This window comes from Stegostoma tigrinum, chromosome 5 (genome assembly GCF_030684315.1).
Source record: "Stegostoma tigrinum isolate sSteTig4 chromosome 5, sSteTig4.hap1, whole genome shotgun sequence".
Classification (NCBI taxonomy): domain Eukaryota; kingdom Metazoa; phylum Chordata; class Chondrichthyes; order Orectolobiformes; family Stegostomatidae; genus Stegostoma; species Stegostoma tigrinum.
Window position 1 is genome coordinate 6,131,228 of NC_081358.1, and position 24,079 is coordinate 6,155,306.

The 24,079-nt window shown below is 39.4% G+C and overlaps 1 protein-coding gene across 3 annotated transcripts in view; it reads right to left on the bottom strand.

The window, feature by feature from the left end:
• golga4 (golgin A4) overlaps positions 1-24,079 on the bottom strand; it is a 160,801-nt gene that overhangs the window by 8,462 nt on the left and 128,260 nt on the right. For all 3 annotated transcript variants that reach the window (XM_048528967.2, XM_048528965.2, XM_048528968.2), the window contains 5 exons: positions 22,907-22,936; positions 20,859-20,927; positions 20,685-20,760; positions 14,617-14,717; positions 11,112-11,198 (listed from right to left, as the gene is read on the bottom strand). In XM_048528967.2, coding sequence (XP_048384924.1) covers positions 11,112-11,198; positions 14,617-14,717; positions 20,685-20,760; positions 20,859-20,927; positions 22,907-22,936 — 363 coding nt within the window. The remainder of the gene's footprint in view (positions 1-11,111; positions 11,199-14,616; positions 14,718-20,684; positions 20,761-20,858; positions 20,928-22,906; positions 22,937-24,079) is intronic.

Sequence of the window (24,079 nt, forward strand, 5' to 3'; positions counted from 1 at the left end):
CATTTTCTTCCAAATGGGAGTGGATCTTATCCCTCAGTATCTTCTCCAGTAGCTTCCCTACCACTGACGTCAGGCTCACCGGTCGATAATTACCTGGATTATCCTTGCTACCCTTTTTAAACAAGGGGACAACATTAGCAAGTCTCCAGTCCTCTGGGACCTCACCCGTGTCTAAGGGCACTGCAAAGATATCTGTTAGGGCCCCGGATATTTCCTCTCTCGCTTCCCTCAGTAACCTGGGATAGATCCCATCCGGGCCTGGGGACTTGTCGACCTTAATGTCTTTTAGGATACCGAACACTTCCTCCTTCCTTATGTCAACTTGACCTAGACTAAGCAAACATCTATCTATCTATCTACTTTCACATTATTTTGTAAATTATATTTGCCACATAATAACCTGACAATTTGCAGTTATCTCCGAGCCATCATTGAAAAGGAAATTAAATGCTTATGTATTCAAATATTCCTGAAACGGCTGGTCAACTTCTCTCTCAATACAATTTGGCATTATTCTCCGTTGTATTTTTTCCGAGAAACACTGTCACAATTTATACTGTGCCAGCTCTGTTTTAATCTATCTGAACACATGGCTGTTCAATTAGCTATATTCCAAGGACAAAACAGGCAAACCAAGTTCCAAACTTAAAGTTTCCTGTATGACTTCTTAACTAAATTCGCATTATAACTGGATTGATAAAGCTGTAGTCAACTCTCCTATTTTAAATTATAACCAAACTCTCTCATTAAAAATTCATTACAGAAAATTGGCGATGATGCACAAGAATGTCACTTTATCCTGATGCATTCAAGTGTACTTCAATTGAAATCAAGTCTCATAATAAGAAGTTTCATTTGTTCTTAATCTGATATACTGTACTAAATGTGTCAAGAAAGTTAGAGATGGATAAGTTTTTCTGCTGACTTGTTTCCATTCCCTAGTGGTGGACTGTGCAAAAGCAATGGTGGACTAAGTAATGGATGCATCATTTACTGCGAGAGGGTACTTATTGAATACTCCAAGCCAATATTCAAACCAGGGAACATTTAGAAGCCATCATATATTTGATTGCAGCTTTAAAATTGAAATTAGTTTAAAATTCTCCAGGAACTATCCAAATAACACAACAGATAATGAAACGAGTTAAATTACTCAAATTCTTTTATGTTTGAAATTTTAGTCATGCTATTCACACAAAACAGCTTGCATGTACGTTAGAAACAAATCAATTTTTCCAAAAAGCACTTTTCATATTTGTAAAATGACTCCAGGCCTTCATTATGAATGATTATAAGTGAAATTCAAGCATAAACGTAAAAATCTATAAAAATACCTACAAAAAGCATAATTATAAAACAAATAAGCTTATTACAATTAGGATAACAGCAGTACAGATGTAAGAAGGAAATAATTTGACACTGACGGGCACTTTAGGAAGTAGTATTTGGTAGGTTCAGGATCCTAAAACCTAAAAGTACCAAGGTGGAACAGGCAATGGAAAGTTACGTTTTATAACAAGTACACAATATAAACATTAAGATCTAATAATGAAAATATACCATCATCAAACTACAGCAAGGATAATAAGGCAACATAGGCTATGACACAGAACAAAAAAGATCTACAGGAAATGGGGAAATTCAAATATGAAGAAAGTCTTGAAAATCAGTTATTTGAGCAATGAAGAATTAGAATTGATTAGAGAAATGCGTTCAAAACAAATAAGGTGTGGGGGAGCAGACATAAACAAGCCATTTCCAGTGATTGAAGTGTCCAGACCAAGCACCATTAGCAATTACGGATTCAAAATAAGCAACTTTCCCGTTCTTCAGATCAAAACATAATTTCCCATTTACTTGCCCATTCTCCAAATTTATTTATGTATTTCTGTAATTTATTTCAGTCTGTGTTGATAACCTCAAAATGTGGTGTAATCACAAATTTAGAAATTGTGTTGCTGTTCTAAAATTCAAATGATGAACCTAAATTGTGAACAGCAACGGTCCAGGGACAGTCATACAGCAAGCGAACAGTCCATTTAGTCCAACTCGTCCATGCCAATTAAGATTCTCACACTAAACTAGTCCCATTTGCCTGTGTTTGGCCCATTTCTTTCTAAAATATTTCCAATTCATGTACCTATCCAAATGACTTTTGAATGTTGCAGCTGTACCTGCATCTACCACTTCCTCTGTTAGTTTGTTCCAGATGAGAACCACCCCCAAGTCCCTTTTAAAACTTCTCCTATCGCCTTAAAAATATGCCCTCTAGTTTTGAACTCCTCTACCCTATGGAAAAGGCCTTTGCTATTCATCTTATCCCTGCCCCTCATGATTTCATAAACCTCTACAAGGTCACCCCTCAACCTCCTACCCTCCACTGAAAAAACTCCCAGCCTATCCAGTCTCTCCTTGTAACTCAAATCCTCGACCTCTGTCAGAATCTTGTAACTCTTTTCTGAACCCTCTCCAATTTAATAATACCCTTCTTATAACAGGGCAACCAGAAATGAACACAGTACTCCAAAAAATGGCCTCACTAACATGACGTAAAATGACGCCCCAACTCCTGTACTTCAAAGGTCTGAGCAATGAAGGCTAGCATACTTCAGGAAAAAAGAAAAACAACATAAAAAACACCACTTTGTACCTTTTAAACAAATGCACTTTACCCCATTCTCTGTTTTTTGAATTGAAAGTGGCTAATGATTCTACCACTTGTCCTCTGACTCAACATCCTCTGACCTCTTTCATTTGTTGAAAATGGGCACCTGATTGGAAGCCTCTCAAAAATCCATAAGCATGTACATGGGATAGGAAACATCAAAATGGATGTTTTCATGTATAAATGGGCTATTTCAGTGTGGCAACAAATGCCTGGAGCACTACTATAAAGAAACACAATCAGTAGCAAATCTAAAGTCTTTTTAGATCAGAAGAGATTTTACAACCTGGTAGCAGGAAATGGACCAATTTTGACCTAACTGACAGAGTCATCTATTTCGAAAGGGAGAATCAGTCACAGTGTAGCATTTTTACTAGGGAAGTTTTATATGTAGAATCATTATATTTTGAATTTTACATTGAGTTTTATACGTTGGTTAAATTGGGAGAAACAAGGGGAAATAGTTATTGACAATACTATGCTATGGATCGTTAGGATAAATGGAAATTTAATGCACTGCTGCTGTAAATCATTGAAAAAATGTTGAATACAGAGTATTTGGTCACATGGTGCTCTGTATCAATGCCAGCTCTTAGTTAAAGCAATCCAAAACTAACATAAACGCAAAACAAAAGCAAAATAATGCAGTTACTGGGAATTCAAAACAAATGAAAGAAAGAGTTAGATGTATTTGACAGATTTGGTAGCGCCCGAAGAGAAGGAAAGAATTAATGTTTCATGTCGAATGCAATTCCACTTCAGAACTGAAGGATAGAACAAACATGTTGGGTTCTCTAAGGTGGAGGGAAGGAAGAGCAATGAGGAAGAGCAGAGACAGAGAAAACAACAAAGATACCAAGAAACAGAAGGGAATAGCTGTAAAAAAATACATTTTTCAAAAACTAATTTATATTGTCCCACTTTCTCCCCAGTTCTGCTTGGTGCTCCGCTTCCAGTTTCTGGTCAATTTTCGCTTAAAACTCATCATTGATCCAACCAATCCCTGCAGTCCATGCTGCAACACATTAACATAAACAAAAAGGCTTTCTTCCTGAATTTCAGAAATGCAAGTAATATTGTTCCAGACATCAGACACATTTACTGGGTTTGCACACATATGAACGGGAGTGGGCCATTCAGACTTCAAGCCTGTCCCACCATTCAACGAGATTATGGCTGGCCTGTGGCCTGGTTCCACATATCTGCCTGTGACCCATGTCCCTTTATACCTTTGTTTAACAAAAATTAATCTATTTCAGATTTAAAATAAATTTGTCAATTATTTGCACATTCTTCAAGTTAATGAACACATTTCTGTAATTTACTGCAATCTTAGTGTTGCCAACACCCAAAATGAGTTATAAAAGTATTTCCAGCCTTCTCTTTTTTTTTGGCTTTAAACCAGCTAACGATTCCATTCACTCCATGACTTATCCACGCCCCAGCATTCTCTGACTTCTTTTATTTTCTACGATGGATACCTGATTGAAGATGCCTTGAAAATCATTGGGCACTTACATGGGATTAGAAAGTAAATTCACATTATTTATTAATGGCTTGGATAATGGCATATATCCTAATCCACAATCCACTGCTGTTTGGGGATGAGTTCCAAACCACTACTACATTTGGTGTGTAAACCAGCTTCTTAACATCTCTCCTAAACCATCTGGCCTGAATTGTCCGACTATGTCTCGAAATTCTAGAATCCCCAACTAGTGAAAATAATTTCTTTATCTACTGTTTTTCCTGTTAATACCTTGAAAACTGGGCAGATCACCCCTTAATGTTCTAAATTCCACAAAAAACAGGCCAAATTTACACAATCTGTCTTCATAACTTAACTCCTGAAGTCCAGGTATTATTCTCGTAAACTTACATTGTACTCCCTCTGAGGCCAATATATCCTGCCTAAGGTGTGCTGCCCAGATCTTCTCTCAATATTCCAAGTGGGGTCTATCAAGGCTGTGTATAACTGCACCTTAACTTCTGCATCCTTGTACTGTAGTCCTTTCGAAATAAAGGCCAGCATTCCGTTATCTTTCTTGATAATTTTCCGCACCTGTTGGTAAAATTTTGAAGGTCCCAGTCTCTTTGAACATCCACTGTATTTAACTTCATACCATCCAGAAAGTACCCATATCCATCCTCTTTTGTTCCAACATGGATAATCTCACATTTGCACATTGAAATACGTCTGCAACAACTTTGGCTATTTACTGAGATTATCAACAACCCTTCATAATAGTTTACACTATCATCTACACTGTCTACAAGGCCACACAACATTGCATGATCAACAAATCTGGATATATTTGATTATCCAAATTATTAATAAATAACGTGAATAAATGAGGCCCTGACACAGATTCTTGTGGGATACTACTGGCCACATCTTGCCAATTTAAGTATCTACCCATCATTGGTACTTTCTACCATCTTCAGGTATGACAGGTCAGCATAACATCGAAGGCCAAAGGGCCTGTACTATGCTGTAATGTTCTATGTTCTTCTCAGCCAATTTCTGAGCCATGTCAGTCATTTACCCTCAATTTCATGCACTTTATTCTTAGTTAACGGTGTTATTGATGAAATAAATTGCAATGGATCATCAAAGTGCACTTTTTATTTATAAAAAGATAAACATAGATTCCAAAAAGATACAATTAAGGTCTTCACAATGATTAATGGCATTGATTCTGCTCATGTGAATTGGTTTTTTGAACTAGGTAGAGTGCAAATAAATAAGGGAGGTTCACTGCCACTTGTGTGATATAGATTTGATACAGACCTCCAAAACAGAGCTGGAAGACCTTCTGGCAGTGACAGCATCTCCTCACATAACAAGTTAGTTGGGACAAGCGAGATCATTTACTGCAGTGTTCAGGAGTTTGTCTGATTGTCCGCAACACTCAGAACATCATTTACCAGCAGTAACCAATGGTGCACTGAAGTTTAGCCATACTGAATTGATCAATAAATATCTTCCTATTTTCTGTACAAGCATAAATCAACGGCAGTGACTTAGAGGTCAACAGTACTTATATTGTATTAATCTTGCAGCTGAACAATTTTTTTTATTGTAAATACTTTCAAATCAAAACTGGGCTGTTTAAGCTGCTCATGTTAAAATATTATGCACCCATCAGTGAAACTTTAGAGGAGTTCAGAAATAACAGTGACGGAATATAAACCAAGCCTTCTAATTAAGAAAATGAAATGAATTTGTGAGCAATCACCAATGATACTTATAAATGCTATGAAATTATATAACTGCACAGTATAACCGGAAGCTATTTGGGTCTACACGGGTTCATACAAAGAACAATGCAATAGGTACCACTCCCTCCTTCTGTTCTCACACCTTATCTTTTCTCTCTCTAATGAATAACCAGTTTCCTTATGCACACCACATTGAATCTATATATATATTCTTTGTACCAGTCAATGCGGTCCAAATGTGAATGACTTCATTGTAGAAAAAGTCATGTTTCCCTTGTTTTTTTTTGTCAATTTCCTTAAATTACCAAGAAGGTCTGGTTTTTGACCCTCACCTTCTGGAAATGATTCACTTTACTTAATCATTTCAAACTCTTTTGAATTTTAAACACGTCTATCAATTCTCCTCAGCCTCCTCCACTCCAAACCTTCTTCAGTCTATCCATGTAATAGCAAACTATCATCACTGGAGCTATTCTAGCAAATCTCAGCTCTCTCCAAAATCTTCACATCCATCCGAAAGTTCGGTACTCTGAATTATGCACAATCATCCAACAGAGGGAGCACTTGTTTAAAAGAGCACAAGGTACATACAGAGATAGTAAGAACTGCTGATGCAGAAATGCTGAAGTGTCCCAACTCGAAAAATCAGCTTTCCTGCTACTCTCATGCTGCCTAGCCTACTGTGCTCCTTCACTTCCACATAAAGTACATACATATGAATTAGGAGCAGGAATGGCCATTTGGTCCCTCAAGCCTGTAATGGCATTTGGTAATATTATGGCTAGTTTGATTGTGGTCTCAACTCCGTTTTCCTGTTCACTCCCTATACCATTGTTTCTCTTGTCAACTATTAATCTATCCAACTCAGTCATAACAATATTTACTGACCCACCTTTCATTGCACTTTTGTATTAATAGGCCTAAACTAACAGCTAATGCAGTCCAGAATCAAAACTGCTGGGAAAAAAAATTCACAAGATTTGGCACTCTTGTATTTTTCAATACCTTTAGAACATTAATAATACAAACCAAGTTTTGGTTTTTGAAAATCCAGGCCTAAATATGAGATAAATGCGAGACAATGGTCTACTGATACCATGTTCGGATTTTAAGTGCATAAAGGCTTAAAGTGAAAGCAAAGTCTAAAAGAGGTAAGATAATAAAATGTGAGGCTGGACGAACACAGCAGGCCAAGCAGCATCTCAGGAGCACAAAAGCTGACGTTTCGGGCCTAGACCCTTCATCATCTGATGAAGGGTCTAGGCCCGAAACGTCAGCTTTTGTGCTCCTGAGATGCTGCTTGGCCTGCTGTGTTCGTCCAGCCTCACATTTTATTATCTTGGAATCTCCTGCATCTGCAGTTCCCATTATCTCTAAAAGAGGTAAGGAGCTCTTACATGGTCCTGACCCAGAATCCAGCAAATGCTGCTGCAATGACTACCGGGCACTGAAGTATCTGGGACATGAGATTTCAGAAAAAAAAACAAATGTTGGAGCAACATCCGCAGAGAGAGGGCAAACTAACGTGGAGTCTAGCTGATTCTTCTGTTGAGAGCAAGTTAGCATGCTCCCTCTCCATGGATGCTGTACGACTTCCTGTGATCTCCAGCATTTGTCGTTTTCAACAGATTCCTGCATCTGCAGTAATTTACTCCTAGATTTTAAAAGTACCGAGTTAGTATAGGAGGCTGTATAATGAGGATTATTAAAGATAAGGTCTGGGAACAATGATCTGGGTCAGAAATACAAATGACTGTGGACAAAATACAGAGGGAGAAAACTTGTGTGTATGAGCAACAGAATCTGAGATTGAAACCTACAATTCAAAGGATGATTTATCGTGTGATTTTAAAATTTTCATCCCACTCAAGTTGCAAGCCTACAGAAACTTTATATGATGGCGATATATAAAGGGATGGAGACGATGTCATATGTCAGAACAGCAAAGTCTATACATGCATCAAACAAATATCAACTCTGAGACATGTTACTATTTTGCAAACTACAGGCAGTCCGTGGGTTCTTTGGTCTGTTCATAAGTCGATTTGTATGCAATGTAGGACAAACTAGAAGTAGCTGTTCTTAAGCACAGGAAATGTTTGTATGAATGGACTCACGTGCGTAAGTATGTCTGATCATAAGTTGGACATTTGTAAATCGTGAACCCCCTATACTTGTATTTTTAAAAAAATTTGCATTCATTCATGGGATAGGGGGTCCCTTGGCAAAACTAGCATTTAAGGTCATTCCTAACTCCCTCAGAAGGTGATAACTATCTTCTTGAAGGTAACTAAACTTCAGAGGGCAGGGTAGCAGATTTCTTCCCTTAAAAGGCATTAGTGAATGAGGTGTCTTTTACTATAATGTCACCACTGCTACAGCTAATTTATTACTCAATTTGTGGCTTAGTTAATTACTTGGATTTAAATTCTTCAGCTGCAATGGCACAGTCTGTACTCATAATGTCTGTTCACAGACCAGTTCTCTGAATTACCAGTCCAAACTACTATCAAGAGGCTACTACATCCATACGTTCGCCAATTCTCTGCATTATTACTGTTGGGTATTGTGGCATCTGAAGCATAACCATTAGGTTTACTTGCTAATACGAGGTGGGCCTTTGAGGTTCCCTGCAGGGAAATTGTTTAAATAGATCCCAAGGTATGGACCGATTGTTTTTAAATAGGAAGCTGCATGATCTGCCCTTTTGTAATTTCAAGGTTGAGGAAAATGAGGAAATAATCAAGTTTTCTTCAGTACTCTTTTTCTCCTCTAAGATGAATCATGTGATTTGTTAGCATTTTTACATAAATTTTGACAACTGGCATTGGAAAGGCTTTTGAAACATTTTGAAACAGATATAAAGTCTTTACAGAGCTAAGAAGACAGGCAAATTGCTAGAGACTTTCATCTTTCCCTTATCAGAACAGACATATGAATACCAAAATTTTAACTATCACAACATTTTTTACTATTGTATACAACCCCCACGTAGGCTGATTGAATCAAACAGTACATTCCTTCGGTTATTTGTATTCGGCAAAGTACAGACCATATTCAAACAGCAAAACCAAAAACAAATGTTGGATGTGGTACTGCAACCGAGTACTGTCTGTTGAAGAATCCCAAGTGTGCTATTAGCTAGTAAGCCCTCGGCCAGTGTCTCTTCTCCCTGAATATAAATGTTGTGATTGTTCAATATTTGATACTTTTGCACTTGTCCTGATGAGTGCAGGATGAAAAGTTTCAGCCATGCAACATTCACTTCAACAAAATTTAAGTTTTGTATTACAGTGACTGTTTGTAGGTGTTTTATTTCACTTTCAGTGGCAGAAGAAATCCTGGTAGCTTCTTTCTGAAGAAGGGTCTCGGCCCGAAACGTCAGCCTTCCTGCTCCTCTGATGCTGCTTAGCCTGCTGTGTTCATCCAGGTCTACACCTTGTTATCTCAGATTCTCCAGCATCTGCAGTTCCTACTATCTCTGAAGCTTTGTGATCTTTAACTTTTATCAAACAAATACCATAACATGACATACACATTGGGAAAGTACTTGAGTAACTACTGTGAATTAGAATACATATCTAATAATATCCGTATTTAGTAAAATATATATTTTAAGAAAGGTAAGGCCACCTGTCATGCTAATGCAATTTATTCATCTACTGCTAAGCTTAGCTGTGTTCCTTTGAGGCAATAAGGTACAGTAGTATATCCAGAGATCAACTTCTGATTAATTACTTTGAGCAGATCACAAAGCTAAAATATTATCATTCATTTGCATCTTAGGTCAGGACAGAATGGAACACTTAATAGGAAAATCACAGAAGTTCAGTGGGTCAGTACAATTACTTGTTAAAGGCATCTTTTTAAACACAAAACGTTCGATGTCAGCTCAGTCATTAAACCAATTAGGCACATCATCTAGCTTATTTCTCATATTTTTGCAGTTCATAGGATGCAACCAGTTAATTCTACAACACAGTAGTGATCTTAGGCCTTATAATCAATAGAAACTCAAATGGGCGCCTAAGTCCCAAAGAATGCTGGTACAGAAACAAAGGATTCTAAAGTACTCACTATGTTGAACTCAAAATAATTTTGAAGCATTATTGATAACAACACTAATCTAATGACATCTGCAAATCTATTTTTCCCCACTTATAAATGGTTTTCAATTGTTAAAATTGACTAATTTTTTTCATTTTTTTTAAAAACTTGAGCACTCTGTCAGAATGGTGGCTTTCACAAATTCATAAAAGGAATTGACTAAACAGGCACACTACAATAATTTGCAATTCTGACACCAGAAAAGAAACAAGTTTGTATTTCTACAGAGCAAGCGTCACATCTTCAAGACACTCCCACTTTACAAATAGAAGATAACATTTGGAAATATCTTGTTCATTCTAAGTATTATTTGTTAGATTAAGTTAAATTAATAAACGATGGAACTTTGGTATTTGGTTTGAATTTTTTAAATTTGTGGTATGTACTTGCCATGGGAAAATTGGGTTAGGGTAAGGAAAAAAGACTGATAATTTTGGGCAACAGACAAGAATGTATGAAATATAAGCAATGGACAATTAGAGTTCTAATTTGAACTGTAAAGAGCTTTTAAGTAACAGATTAAAGTCACATGATTCCACTTTGTCATAATGAGGTTCATTACTTTACATGGTATCCATTCTCCCTGAAGGAGAAACAACTTGGCAGCATTTCATTTATAGATATAGTTCAGACCAAAAATCTAATTCATGGAATCCCCAGTGTGGTAACAAGCTATTCCGCCCAACAAGTCCACACTGACTCTCTGAAGAGCATCCCACCTACACTCACCCGCCTACCTCTTCCCTGTGATGTTGCATTTGCCATGGCTAATCCACCTAACTTACATATCCCTCGACACTATGACCAAACCACCTAACCTGCACATCTTTGAACTGTGGGAGGAAACTGGAGCACCTGGAGGAAACCCACACAGACATGGGGAAAATGAGCAAATTCTGCACAGACAATTGTCTGAGGGTGGAACTGAACCCAGGCCCCTGGCACTATGAAGCAGCAGTGCTAACCACTGAGCCACCTTGCCGTCGCAATCTAATTAATGAAATCCCTGAAGGTTTTGTTACAAACCTGAAACTTGACAGTAGTGCTGAAAATCCAGCCCATTATCGCTTCTAAAATTAGATGAGAAAACTAAGGAAAAAACTGAATGTGGACTTACTGTAGATCGAGACTCTTCTCGTTCTAATATCTTTTGTGTCTGCTCTGCTGGGAACTTCAGTACAGTGGTTATAACTTTTGCCAAAGTCTGAAATAAAAATGCAATATAAGTGAAAAACCCAAATAATTGCCCTAAAAAGATAGTCTGGAAATCAACTGTGCCATCCTGACATTAATTGATTTGTGGGCTGCAAATGAGTTAGCTATCTCTAACACAAAAAGCTCAACAGAATAGTCAATATTTGCTAGAAATAATTTTGCTGAAAACAGTCTAGCTTCTGGACTGCTGCTCACATGACAGTGAATTATAACGTGAATTATAATCATTACCGCAAAAGGATGAGTGCCAAATAGGAGCTTGACGTGTGCAATTTTGAACAACATTCATTTGATAAAATAAAGCACCTTGAAGGCAAGAAATGTTTCAAATTCAATTGAGAAGAGTCCACAATCAAATACAATTAACCGCTTTAAAAAAACTGTTTTTAAGAGGAAGTGATGTGGTAATGTCAATAATCCAAAAACCAGCTAAAGCTCTGGGGGCATGTGTTCGAATCCCACCTTGGCAGATGGTGAAGCTTGAATTCAATTTAAAATGTAATTCTGAAGAGTTAATAGTGGCCATAATGTGAAGTGCTGTATTTTGGTAAAGCAAATCAGGACAGGACTTTTACACTTAATGGTAGAGTACTTGGGAATGTTGCAGAACAAAGAACCTGGGGGTGCAGGTTCATAGTTCCTTGAAAGGGGAGTCACAGTTGGACAGGATGGTGAAGGAGGTGTTTTTTACGCTTGCCTTTACTGATCAGAGCACCGAATACAGGATTTGGGATGTAATTTTTTTTGCGGCTATACAGGACATTGATTTATTCAATTTGTGTCTCCGGGCTATACAAAAGATGTGAAATTCAAAAGGGTTTAGAAAAGATTTACAAGGATATTGCCAGGATAGTCCGAGCGATAGGGAGAGGCTGAAGAAGCTGGGATTATTATCCCTAGATCATCAGAGACTGTAGGGTGACCTTATGGAGGTTTATAAAATGAAGGGCATGGATAGGGTGATTACCATAGGGTGACAGGTCTTTTCCCAAGGTTAGGGAGCCCAAAACTAGAGGACACAGGTTTAAGATGAGAGGGGAACGATAATAATGGGGACCTAAGGGGCAACTTTTCACTCCAAGGGGTGATAATGAACTCCCAGAAAGGGAGAGGAGGCTGGTAAAATTACAACATTTAAAAGGCACCTGGGTAGGTCCTTGAATAGGAAGGGTTGAGGGGGATATGGGCTAAATGCTGGAAAATGGGACTAGATTAATTTAGGACATCTGGTCGCCATGGATGAGTTGGAGCAAAGGGTCTATTTCTGTGCTGTATAACTCTACAATGACAATACAAGAACAGAACAGTATAGGAGCAGGCCCTTCAGTCCACCAAGACCGTGCCAACACATGATGCCTGTCTACACTGAAAACTTTTTGTCTCTGCAGATTGTATCCCTCTATTCCCTGCCTATTCATATCTCTGTCTATTGTGATTTATTGTAAAAACCCATCTGGTTCCCTAAAATCTTGTAAGAAAGGAAATCTGTTATCTCGTCATGTATTTGCGACATAGCAACTTATAAATTAGGAAAGGAGTATGCCATTTGGCCTTGCAAAACTTTCTGCAACTTAATATGATCATGGTTAGTTATTAAAATCAATACCCTGTTTCTGCTTTCACTTTTAATTTCCTTTATCCTCAAATGCATTTTGTGGCAGAGATTTTCACATGTTAATCACTCTCTGTGTAAAGAAATTTCTCCACATCTCAGTTCGAAATGGCCTATCCTGTATCATTAGATTATGATCCTTAGTTCTGGACTCCTCATATGTTGGAAACATCCCTCCTGCATCCCTCTGTAATCCTGTTATAGATTTATGTGAGATCTCACTCATTTTTTTACAAACCAGTGAATATAGTCCTAACAGAATCAGTCTAGTACTTCCATTGCATTCCTTCCATGGCCAGAACATCCTTCCTCAAATAAGGAGATCAAACCTGCATTCCAGGTATGGGCTAACCAAGGCTCTATAATTACAACAAGACATCCCTGCTCCTGTACTCAAATTCTCTCAGTATGAAGGTGTTCTGCACCATGAACTGCCCCTGCTTGCTTACTTTCAACGCCTGGTGTACCAGGATATCCTGGTCTCAATGTATCTCTGCTTTCCTAATTTATTGGCACTGAGATAATAATCCTCCTTCCTGTGTTTGTTCCCAAAATGCATAACCTCACACTTACCTATATTATGCTTCATCTACCATGTTCCTGCCCACTCACTCAACTTGGCCAAATCACACCAAAGCATCTCAGCTTCCTCCTCCTGGTTCACCCTCCCACCCAGCTCTGACTCCAGATCCACAGCAATGTGATTTGACTCTTAACTGCCTTCTGCAAACAGGGATGGGCAATAAGTGTTGGCCTAACAGCCATATCCTATGAATGTATTGATTAAAAAAAATTGCTTCAGTACATTTTAAGAAACAAATTTATTCCAAGTGTTACAATCATGGGAAATTGTTCAAAGTGGAGTAAAATAACTATTTGATGCAGCAAAACATGGTGGAACTTTGGGTGCAGTTACCAGTTGGGAAATTGCCATCTCTTTTAAAACAATATTCAATGGAATAATGCATATTTCCAAACGTTTGTGATATGTTTGATATATTTGAAACTGCAGTAATATTAAAGACTTTCCTTAAACACATCAACAGGCTAGATCGTGTTTTCAAATTCACATTTGAAATGGAGCTGCTCTAACAGAGTCCTTTCTTCAAACTGCTTTGCCACCTAATGGCTACCCTTGTCAGATCATTGTGGCTATATACTGCGCAAGATCACGAACAGGCTTGAGTGCTTCAACTTTGCATCTGGTCTACCTGAGATTACCTACATAAGATATTATGTCTTTACAAATTTGAGCAATTGGCAAAGCTAGCCATTTCACACTGTGACTATGCAGTACCACCATGAGTGACATTGCCCACACACAGAAAGGTGCTGTCAAGTCAAAAAGTTGTTCTTCCTATTGCACAAACGAATAATGTGGTATATGAATTTCAGTGCCAAAAGGATGCCAGATTTATAGACTGTACATCTCTTTGATTAGTAGATTGTATCGAGCAGTACATCCCCTCGATTGCTTGCAACAAACAAAACACTGACTGTAGTCAACTAGCCTATGTTTGCAAAACATAGAACACTGAATCCAACATGAGATATTTTTCAACAATTGAACACCACTAACCCAACAATTCCGAGTGCACCATTAATTACACTGATAACTAATTTAAGGTTATTGCGTGGGTTTGCGTTGTGGCCTACATACGTTTAGTAGAAGTTACACTTATTTATACACAGAGCCCAGCCCATTGCAGACAAAAGAAGATTGTCCAAGCAATGCATCTTCTCAGTAAAGCAAAAGCTTGTGGGTCACTGCTCCCTCAAAAATATGATACTGTACCTTAGTTTCCTTTCCCATCATGTATTCAAAAAGCACCTTCTTAAGATATTCTAATTCCGTGGGTTCTGTTATCACAGAACCATCAACAGCATAATTTCCATCTGTTCAGGAACACAGTGAGAGGGAGAATCAGAATAAATCTTAACAACACCAACATCTCAAAAGAAAGTTTTTTTTTCAAATTGACTTAGAAATAGAAAAACATTTAAACCAATTTGACATGTCAATAAGTGTAGCCATTGCTTTAATTGATCGTGGTTGTATACAATCATGCTGAACGAGATAAGTTACAGCCTATGCAACTTAAACCAAAGATTTAAGATGTCCTTCGAGCCCCCTTAATTTTGTTTCAACATCAGGTGAATAGCTGCTTTACTCTGAATTATTTGACAAAACATGGCATTCAAAGAAACTTAAAATGCACCCTGGCCCAAGTGCAAAGTCACTGCATCAATGGACCCCTATGCCACCAAATCTTCTGGCAATTAACTGTTGAACCATTATCCCTAGTTTTATTGCTAAATTAAGAAGTCATGTGTCAAGAAGCACTGGTAACAGGGTACATTATTGAAGAACATATAGAACATTACAGTTCTATAGACAGAAGATTTATACAGAAGATTTTGTCCTTCTGACAAACCAATGGGCTATATCGCACAACAGACCAAAGTATCAACAGAGCTCATGTTCGGCCATGATCTGAACAGGCCACTGGTGTCACAGCACAAAAAATGTGCATCTTAGTACAGTATTTACAGTTTTAACAATTGGATCATAATTAGAGTAGTGAACCTAAACAGCTCTATTCTTAATACACATCACAACCTTGAACTGTCCCAGATACCATAATTATAACTATAAAACACTCAGAACTTTGTCAAGAAGTAGACACTTGTTCCTGAGTGAATGGCAGAGCAGGCTCAATAGGCCAAATAGCTGAATTCTGTACCTATATCTTACGGTTTCATGAGAGAGAGAACTTGGCTCAAAACAAAATATAGCTTAGGATAGAGATAGTGAGAATTTCTTTTTCTTTCAGAAGCTAAAAAGCATGTAGAATCTTCTTCCCCAGAGAACACTGGAGACTGAATCAATGATTATTTTGAAGACTGAGCTGGACAAATTTTTGATGGTCAACAGAGGCAAAGAAAATGGGGGTAGAGAGGTTAATAGTACTTAAGTCACAACCAGATCAGCCATGATCAAAGCAAATAGAAATATAATAAGGGCCTTACAGCAAATTGGCAAACTCCAATTTCTGTTATATCATCTAAAAACATTATTCCTTGTACACTCAAGTTTAGGTTACTAAGTAGTGAGCCCAATATCAATGTCTGGAGAATGCCAATGCAATTTTCCCACCAGTCTGAGAAGCAACCTTCCATCATTGCTTTTTCTCTGTCAGTCAAATGCTGCATTCACTCTGCCCTTTAATCCCATACACTTGAATATTGCTAAGAAGTCTGTTAAATACATTTGGAATTCCCTGACAAAACCCTTCAGAAGGTCTGTGCAGACCTCAAAAGGTTGAATAGCCTCTCTATTTTCTAGGATGATATGGTAGCTGAGTGGTTAGCAGTATTATGCCAGAGACCTGGGCTCAATTCCAGCCTTGGCCGACTGTCTGTGTGGAATCTGCACATTCTCCCCATGTCTGTGTGGGTTTCCTCTGGATGCTCTGGTATCCCCCGCCACAGTCCAAAGATGTGCAAGCTAGGTGGCTTAGCCGTGGGAAATGCAGGGTTACACGGACAGGGTAGGAGAATAGGTGTGGGTGGGATCCTCTTTGGAGGGTCAGTGTGGACTCGATGGATCAAGTGACCTGCTTTCATACTATAGGCAATCTATGATAAATGGATCTTTTTCAGATTGGCAAGATACAAGGAATGGGATCCCACAGGTGTTTACAGGGGGATCTCAACCTTTCACAATTCATACAATGATTTAGATGATGGACGAGAGACATAGATGCTAAATTTGCAGATGACACAATGAAAGGTTACAAAATATGTTGTGAAGATGACGTAAGGTTGCAGTGTGTTGTGGACTGATTATGCGATTGGATTATATTCCGACTTCCAGATTATTATGTGTGAAAATGTCAAGTTGTTAACATTGATATGAAGAATAAGAAAGCAGAGTATGATTTAAATGGAGAATGACTGTGAAACTCAGGTGTAGATGGATCTAGTTGTTCTTGAGTCACAAAAAGTTAGTATACAATAACAGTATGTAATCAACAAGGATAATAGGATGGATCCTTAATATGAGAAGGATTGTACGTAAAAAGGTTTAAAATTCAGTTAATATTAGTGAGACACACCTTGAGTACTGATTCTGTTCTCAGTATTTAAGGAAGGGTGTAAATGCACCAGAGGCAGTTGAGAGGCGGTTTATGAGATGAATAGCTGAAGCGAGCAGACTGTCTTATCAGAAAAAAATTGGAGAGACGGGCATGTCTTCACTGGAGTTTACAGCGAGTAGTGATCGCATTGCAATCTGTAAAATTCAGATTGGTCTTGTCAAGGTGGGTGTGGAAAGGGCATTTAACCTTTCAGATGAGTCAACAGCCGCTTTAAAATATGGACCACCTTTCAGTTCAGAGATGTGGAGAATACTTTTTCTTTCAAAGGTCAAATTTGCTCCTATTATTTGTTCTGCTGTGCAGAAGTCAATCTGTCAACATGCTGGTCAATTCCATAGGAAAACCGCTAAGGAGCTGACTGACTTTGGAACTTCGTGCCACAGAATGCAGTGGAGGTAGTATCAGAGATAATGGGAACTGCAGATGCTGGGGATTCCAAGATAATAAAATGTGAGGCTGGATGAACACAGCAGGCCAAGCAGCATCTCAGGAGCACAAAAGCTGACGTTTCGGGCCTAGACCCTTCATCAGAGAGGGGGATGGGGGGAGGGAACTGGAATAAATAGGGAGAGAGGGGGAGGCGGACCGAAGATGGAGAGTAAAGAAGATAGGTGGAGAGAGTGTAGGTGGGGAGGTAGGGAGGGGATAGTTCAGTCCAGGGAAGACGGACAGGTCAAGGAGGTGGGATGAGGTTAGTAGGTAGCTGGGGGTGCGGCTTGGGGTGGGAGGAAGGGATGGGTGAGAGGAAGAACCGGCTAGGGAGGCAGAGACAGGTTGGACTGGTTTTGGGATGCAGTGGGTGCGGGGGGAAGAGCTGGGCTGGTTGTGTGGTGCAGTGGGGGGAGGGGATGAACTGGGCTGGTTTAGGGATGCAGTAGGGGAAGGGGAGATTTTGAAACTGGTGAAGTCCACATTGATACCATATGGCTGCAGGGTTCCCAGGCGGAATATGAGTTGCTGTTCCTGCAACCTTCGGATGGCATCATTGTGGCAGTGCAGGAGGCCCATGATGGACATGTCATCAAGAGAATGGGAGGGGGAGTGGAAATGGTTTGCGACTGGGAGGTGCAGTTGTTTGTTGCGAACTGAGCGGAGGTGTTCCGCAAAGCGGTCCCCAAGCCTCCGCTTGGTTTCCCCAATGTAGAGGAAGCCGCACCGGGTACAGTGGATGCAGTATACCCCCTTGTTCGCTCCACACTGCCCTCCAACCCCACCACACCTGGCACCTTCCCCTGCAACCGCAGGAAATGCTACACTTGTCCCCACACCTCCTCCCTCACCCCCATCCCAGGCCCCAAGATGACATTCCACATCAAGCAGAGGTTCACCTGCACATCTGCCAATGTGGTATACTGCATCCACTGTACCCGGTGCGGCTTCCTCTACATTGGGGAAACCAAGCGGAGGCTTGGGGACCGCTTTGCAGAACACCTCCGCTCAGTTCGCAATAAACAACTGCACCTCCCAGTCGCAAACCATTTCCACTCCCCCTCCCATTCTTTTGATGACATGTCCATCATGGGCCTCCTGCACTGCCACAATGATGCCACCCGAAGGTTGCAGGAACAGCAACTCATATTCCGCCTGGGAACCCTGCAGCCATATGGTATCAATGTGGACTTCACCAGTTTCAAAATCTCCCCTTCCCCTACTGCATCCCTAAACCAGCCCAGTTCATCCCCTCCCCCCACTGCACCACACAACCAGCCCAGCTCTTCCCCCCACCCACTGCATCCCAAAACCAGTCCAACCTGTCTCTGCCTCCCTAGCCGGTTCTTCCTCTCACCCATCCCTTCCTCCCACCCCAAGCCGCACCCCCCGCTACCTACTAACCTCATCCCACCTCCTTGACCTGTCCGTCTTCCCTGGACTGACCTATCCCCTCCCTACCTCCCCACCTACACTCTCCCCACCTATCTTCTTTACTCTCCATCTTCGGTCCGCCTCCCCCTCTCTCCCTATTTATTCCAGTTCCCTCCCCCCATCCCCCTCTCTGATGAAGGGTCTAGGCCCGAAACGTCAGCTTTTGTGCTCCTGAGATGCTGCTTGGCCTGCTGTGTTCATCCAGCCTCACATTTTATTATCTAGCAGTGGAGGTAGTATATTGTTTTAAGGCAGAGGTAGATTGATTGTTATTAGACAAAGGAATTGAAGCTTATCATGGGTAGATGTGAATGTGGATTTCAGAACAAAAACAATTCTGTCACGATCTTATTCAATGGTGGAAATGCAGAATTACCTCCTTTTGCTAGAAATTCCTAGTTTTAGATCTATATTTAATACTACCCTCATCAACCCTCTCCACAATTCCAAAACAGATCCCAATCAAGTTGGTCAAACACTATTTTCCCTTAACAAGTCAATACGGTCTTTAATTTATTAGCTCATACTTTTTAATATGTCCATAAGACCATAAGGCATAAGAGTGGAAGGAAGGCCATTCGGCCCATCAAGTCCACTCTGCCATTTAAATCATGGCTGATGGGCATTTCAACACCACTTCCCTGCACTCTCCCCGTAGCCCTTGATTCCTTCTGAGATCAAGAATTTGTCGATCTCTGCCTTGAAGGCATCCAACATCCCGGTCTGCGCTGCACTCTGCGGCAATGAATTCCACAAGCGCACCACTCTCTGGCAAAGTCAATTAATTTTATCCTGGATTACTGTCCCCAAATGCTTCTCAACAGTGAACATTAGACTGGATGGTTTCCAGTTGCTGTGTTTAAATATCTCACCCTTTAGATGGAGTAAAACATTTGCAATCATTCAGTTCTCTAACACCATTCCCGCATGTAAAGGCAATGACTGTGGTGACAGCCTTCAGAATTTGCAGCCCAATATCCATCAATAAAATCAGATGTATCCTATCTAGTCTGGCTGAATGTTTTTTTAAGTTCCTTCTCTTCAATGAGAACTGTTGCTGCCTCCTTTTTTACAGCAATCTCTTCATCAGTGAAAACACATGAAGTACTCATTTAGTACCTCAGTCATATTCTTTGCTTCCACATGACTTCAGAAACAATTCCATCTTTCCTCTGAATAGTCTTTGATATATTTTTAGTATTTAGGTTTTCTTTTGCATTCGCTAATGATACAGTCTTGTGCTCGATCTGATTCGTATGTCCTTTCAGATCTCATGTCCTTTTGTATATTTAGCTTGGTTTTCTAATGCATTTATAACTTCATATTCATCATAAGCCTCCTTTTTGTGTTTAATTTTAAACGTCACGTCTTTTATCGTTTACAAGGTCTAAGCTTAGATGACCTCCTTTTCACCTCTCTTGGGTTTCTTTATTCTGTATATGAATTATTCCCTCCTTTAAAACCCCCAACTGCTCAATTACAATGCTGTTCATTAATTTTTAATTCCAATTCACCCGAGTGCTGTGTTTTCTGTGTCACCAGAATCAATTTTCTTCCAATTAATAGTTTAATGCTTATTTTCTTCTGAGCTTTTCTATAACGGATCTAAACTTGATCAGGTAATTGTTTTCCAAATACTTCTCCAGCAAAACATGACTCTACTTGCTCCAATTCATTCTCAGCAATACATCCAGAACAGCTCCCTTCTTCTTGGGATTATAAATGTCCTGGCCAAAGAGGTTTTTCCGCAAACATTTAATGAATTCCTCCTAAAAGTCAAGAAATCAGCATCTCTCCAACCTGTCCGCATTAAAACAAAATAGGATTCCCAATTTCTCACCTCTATACGGTGTTCCGAATGGTGACATACAAGAATTTTTCTCATGAACCTTAAGTTGATCCTGGAGTGAATGAATCTGCGGGGAAAAGAACAGAAGAACAATTCAGCGAATAAGAGTTTTGGGTGTAGAAACTAAGCAAAGATTTTACAGAAAATGTAAAATCTTCTTTTCACCTGCTCTCGAAGCTCCTGTTCCTGGAGTCTAGCATCATTAACAAGGGTAGTTTTCTCTGCTAGCTGTGCCTGTTAAATAAAAATACTTCAGCATTGAAAAAAATTCCAAACTGCAAAGAATTGTAATTCACAAAATGGGATGTGTTTAGACAAGATATCTAACATCAGTGAGCAGATTTTGCCTTTGCATTGACATCTCATTTACAAATGTACAAATACGAAGGCCAAAATAACACTGGCACAAAGCAGACCTAGCATACATTTTCTATTATTTGAATTAGCTCTTGTCCTGGAATCAGAGTACATTTGCCTGTATCTTCAGCATAATATGAAGCAGGGCCTCTCCAAATCAACGTTGAGCTTGAGGCAAACGCATCCTCAGCTTCATAACTCTGATAGATTTAAGAATCTAGCTTATGTGAAGTAGCAACAAAATTTAAAAGTGGTTCAGTAACTCTAGTGGTCAAACACTTGACTCTCAACTTCCAAGGCCGGAAATGTTTCTCATTTGGAAGAGCAGAATTGTGTTTGAGAAGTCATAATTATTGTGATGTTGAAACAACAAGGCTTTTTAGAAACTGCACAATTGGTAATAACTGTTTGTTTTGCTGCAGAACTTGCTGGATCTGTTTTGAGCAGCGACCAGTTTGGAGAGGATCTTGTTCCATCGAGGTGACTTAGAGGAAGCCTGCTAAGAAACAGCTGAGTTGGAGATCAGTTTGTTATGCAAAAGGAGTCCAGATGATCTTTCCCATTTCTGAACAGAAAACCCTCTACATACCAGTTCAGTATTAAACCTAAATGTTCACTTGAAAGAGTGCTTTTAAAGAATACCTTAAGATTGTATTTCCTGAGCAAACTGAGCCTGCAAGGCTTAAGGAAACAACCATGCATAATTAATAACTTGGCCACATTTTCCAGAACAATGCAACAAATTCGGCAGCATCTTACACTTTTAACTTCAGGAATAACTCTTCGGCCAAAACGTTTTTGTTCAGAAAACTAAACTGCAGAGAAAACTCTTTTTCCCCCTCTTTTCCTTTTCCATTGCGTTTGCTGATGTATCTTAGGGATATTTATGGGGAGAAGTACCGAGACTGCATTATTCAATCACAGAATCCCCAGAGTCTGGAAACAGGCCATTTGGCCCACTGAGTCCACACCAATCCGCCAAAGAGCATCCTACCCAGACCCACCCCTACGCTATCCATGTAACACTGCATTTCCTGTGGCTAACACACCTAGTCTGTACATCCTGGGAATCTATGGGCAAGTTTGCATGACCAATCCACCTAACTCACACATCACTGGATTGTGGGAGGAAACAAGAGCATCCGGAAAAAGCCCATGCAGACTACTGACTAGCTTAACCAATCGTTGTATCTTAACTGAATAAATTTTATTCTGATTAAAAAACTGTGTTTATTGACTAAACCTGGTAAACAGATTCCATTGTTTAAAACCTGATATACAGAAGGTATTTAATTGGTCATTTTGGTTACTGGCAAAGTATTTTTATTTCATATTGCGACCATGAATTGTTGTGACTACAGCAACAATGCACTCTTCCAAATTCAGTTATAACAATATGGGTAGGTGAATAAGTGCAGACAAGCAATATAATTTCAAGCATTAAAATCAAAACATAAAGCACAACAAGGAGTGGGTGACAAGAAATGCAACCATTTTATGAGCACTTCAACAAAATCAAATTATTAAGTACAAGCAGGTCTGAAAGACCAAAATACAAAGTTTTGGGGTAAAAAAAAGTATAGAACTATTGAGCATTATTAATGAAGATGATAAAATAATACTTGGGAATGCTTTACATATGTATTCATTGCTCTGGATTCTACATAAAACTAGTTCTGAGGAAGGGTCACCGGACCCAAAATGTTAACAATGTTTTCTCCGTCACAGATGCTGCCAGACCTGCTGAGCTTTTCCAGCGGCTTTGTTTTTGTACCATATAAACTAGCTTTGTCTGGATAACAGTATTTGAAATATTAGCCAGGAACTGGCATCAATAAGTTTTCATACTGTCTCACCTGCAGCTCTGTCACTGTTAATGGACATTCCTGAAATCAAAGCAATCAAAAAGACAGACATAAAAATACTAATAGAGTAGTTTCAGGGTGCAATTATGCTTGAGCTCTTCATTAATATGGTCTGTAGCAACTGTATAACATCAGTGGAAATCTTTCTGGCATTTTCCATTGCAAATTCTCAGACAAGTCTCCAGATAATAAATCATCTAATTGGATATATTCAAGGCAATAAAACATAATGTGGGGAATAGTCACCTATTTTAAACGGCCATCTTGACAGACAGCCAATATTATAAGTGCCCAGTCTAATCCTTCATGAACAATCCTACCCAATGTTAATTACAGCAGGTCTGGGTGCATGAGAAATTTGCAAGAGACAGATGGGAATACAACTACAAAATGCAAATAAGGGTCTGATCATCAGATTTCAACAGTTGCTCGAATTCAACACTGATGAAGCAGATATTCTAGATTTCAACAACAGGCAGCTAAAGGTGGGAAGAAGCAGCTGTTTCCAGCAAGTTAGTGGTATTTTTAAACAGCACTGCTCATAGATCAGAAGGAGCAGCTGTGCCTAACTGATTCTACAAACAAGTCTTCGGCTGTGGTTGGCCATTCCCTTTCCACACCATCCTTTTTAATCTCTCTCAATCCTTCCTCACGTGTAATTGTTGCACCGACAACTCTCCAACCTAACCCATGCTCATATCCCAATTCACCCAAAAAAAACACCCTCACCATTACTACCAGTATGCTCTGAAAAGCAGCGCTCTCTCAAAGATCTCTTTAAGGGCTTATCTACTCCGATTGAGATACCCCCACCTCAACCTTTCAATGTTTTCTGGTTCCACTATAATGCCCCAATAGTTTTTGGCTCTCACAATATTTCAACTGATCAGCATTTCAAGGAGGCTGGCGACCAAGTGGAAAAAGTAGTAAGAAAAATGGTAATCTCCATTAAGATTGGAATGGCTTCTGCATTCTCAGGATTTTCAGATTTACCACTGCTCTCCTACCCACAAACATAATTCTCTTCCACAAAGCCACATTCCATCCAATTACATTTTCTTCTCCAGCAATACTCGACTCCTAATATGTTGACATATAAACAAATTAGAAGCAGGGGTAGGCAGTTTGAGCTGGCTTTGCCATTTCAATGATCATTGTTGCCTG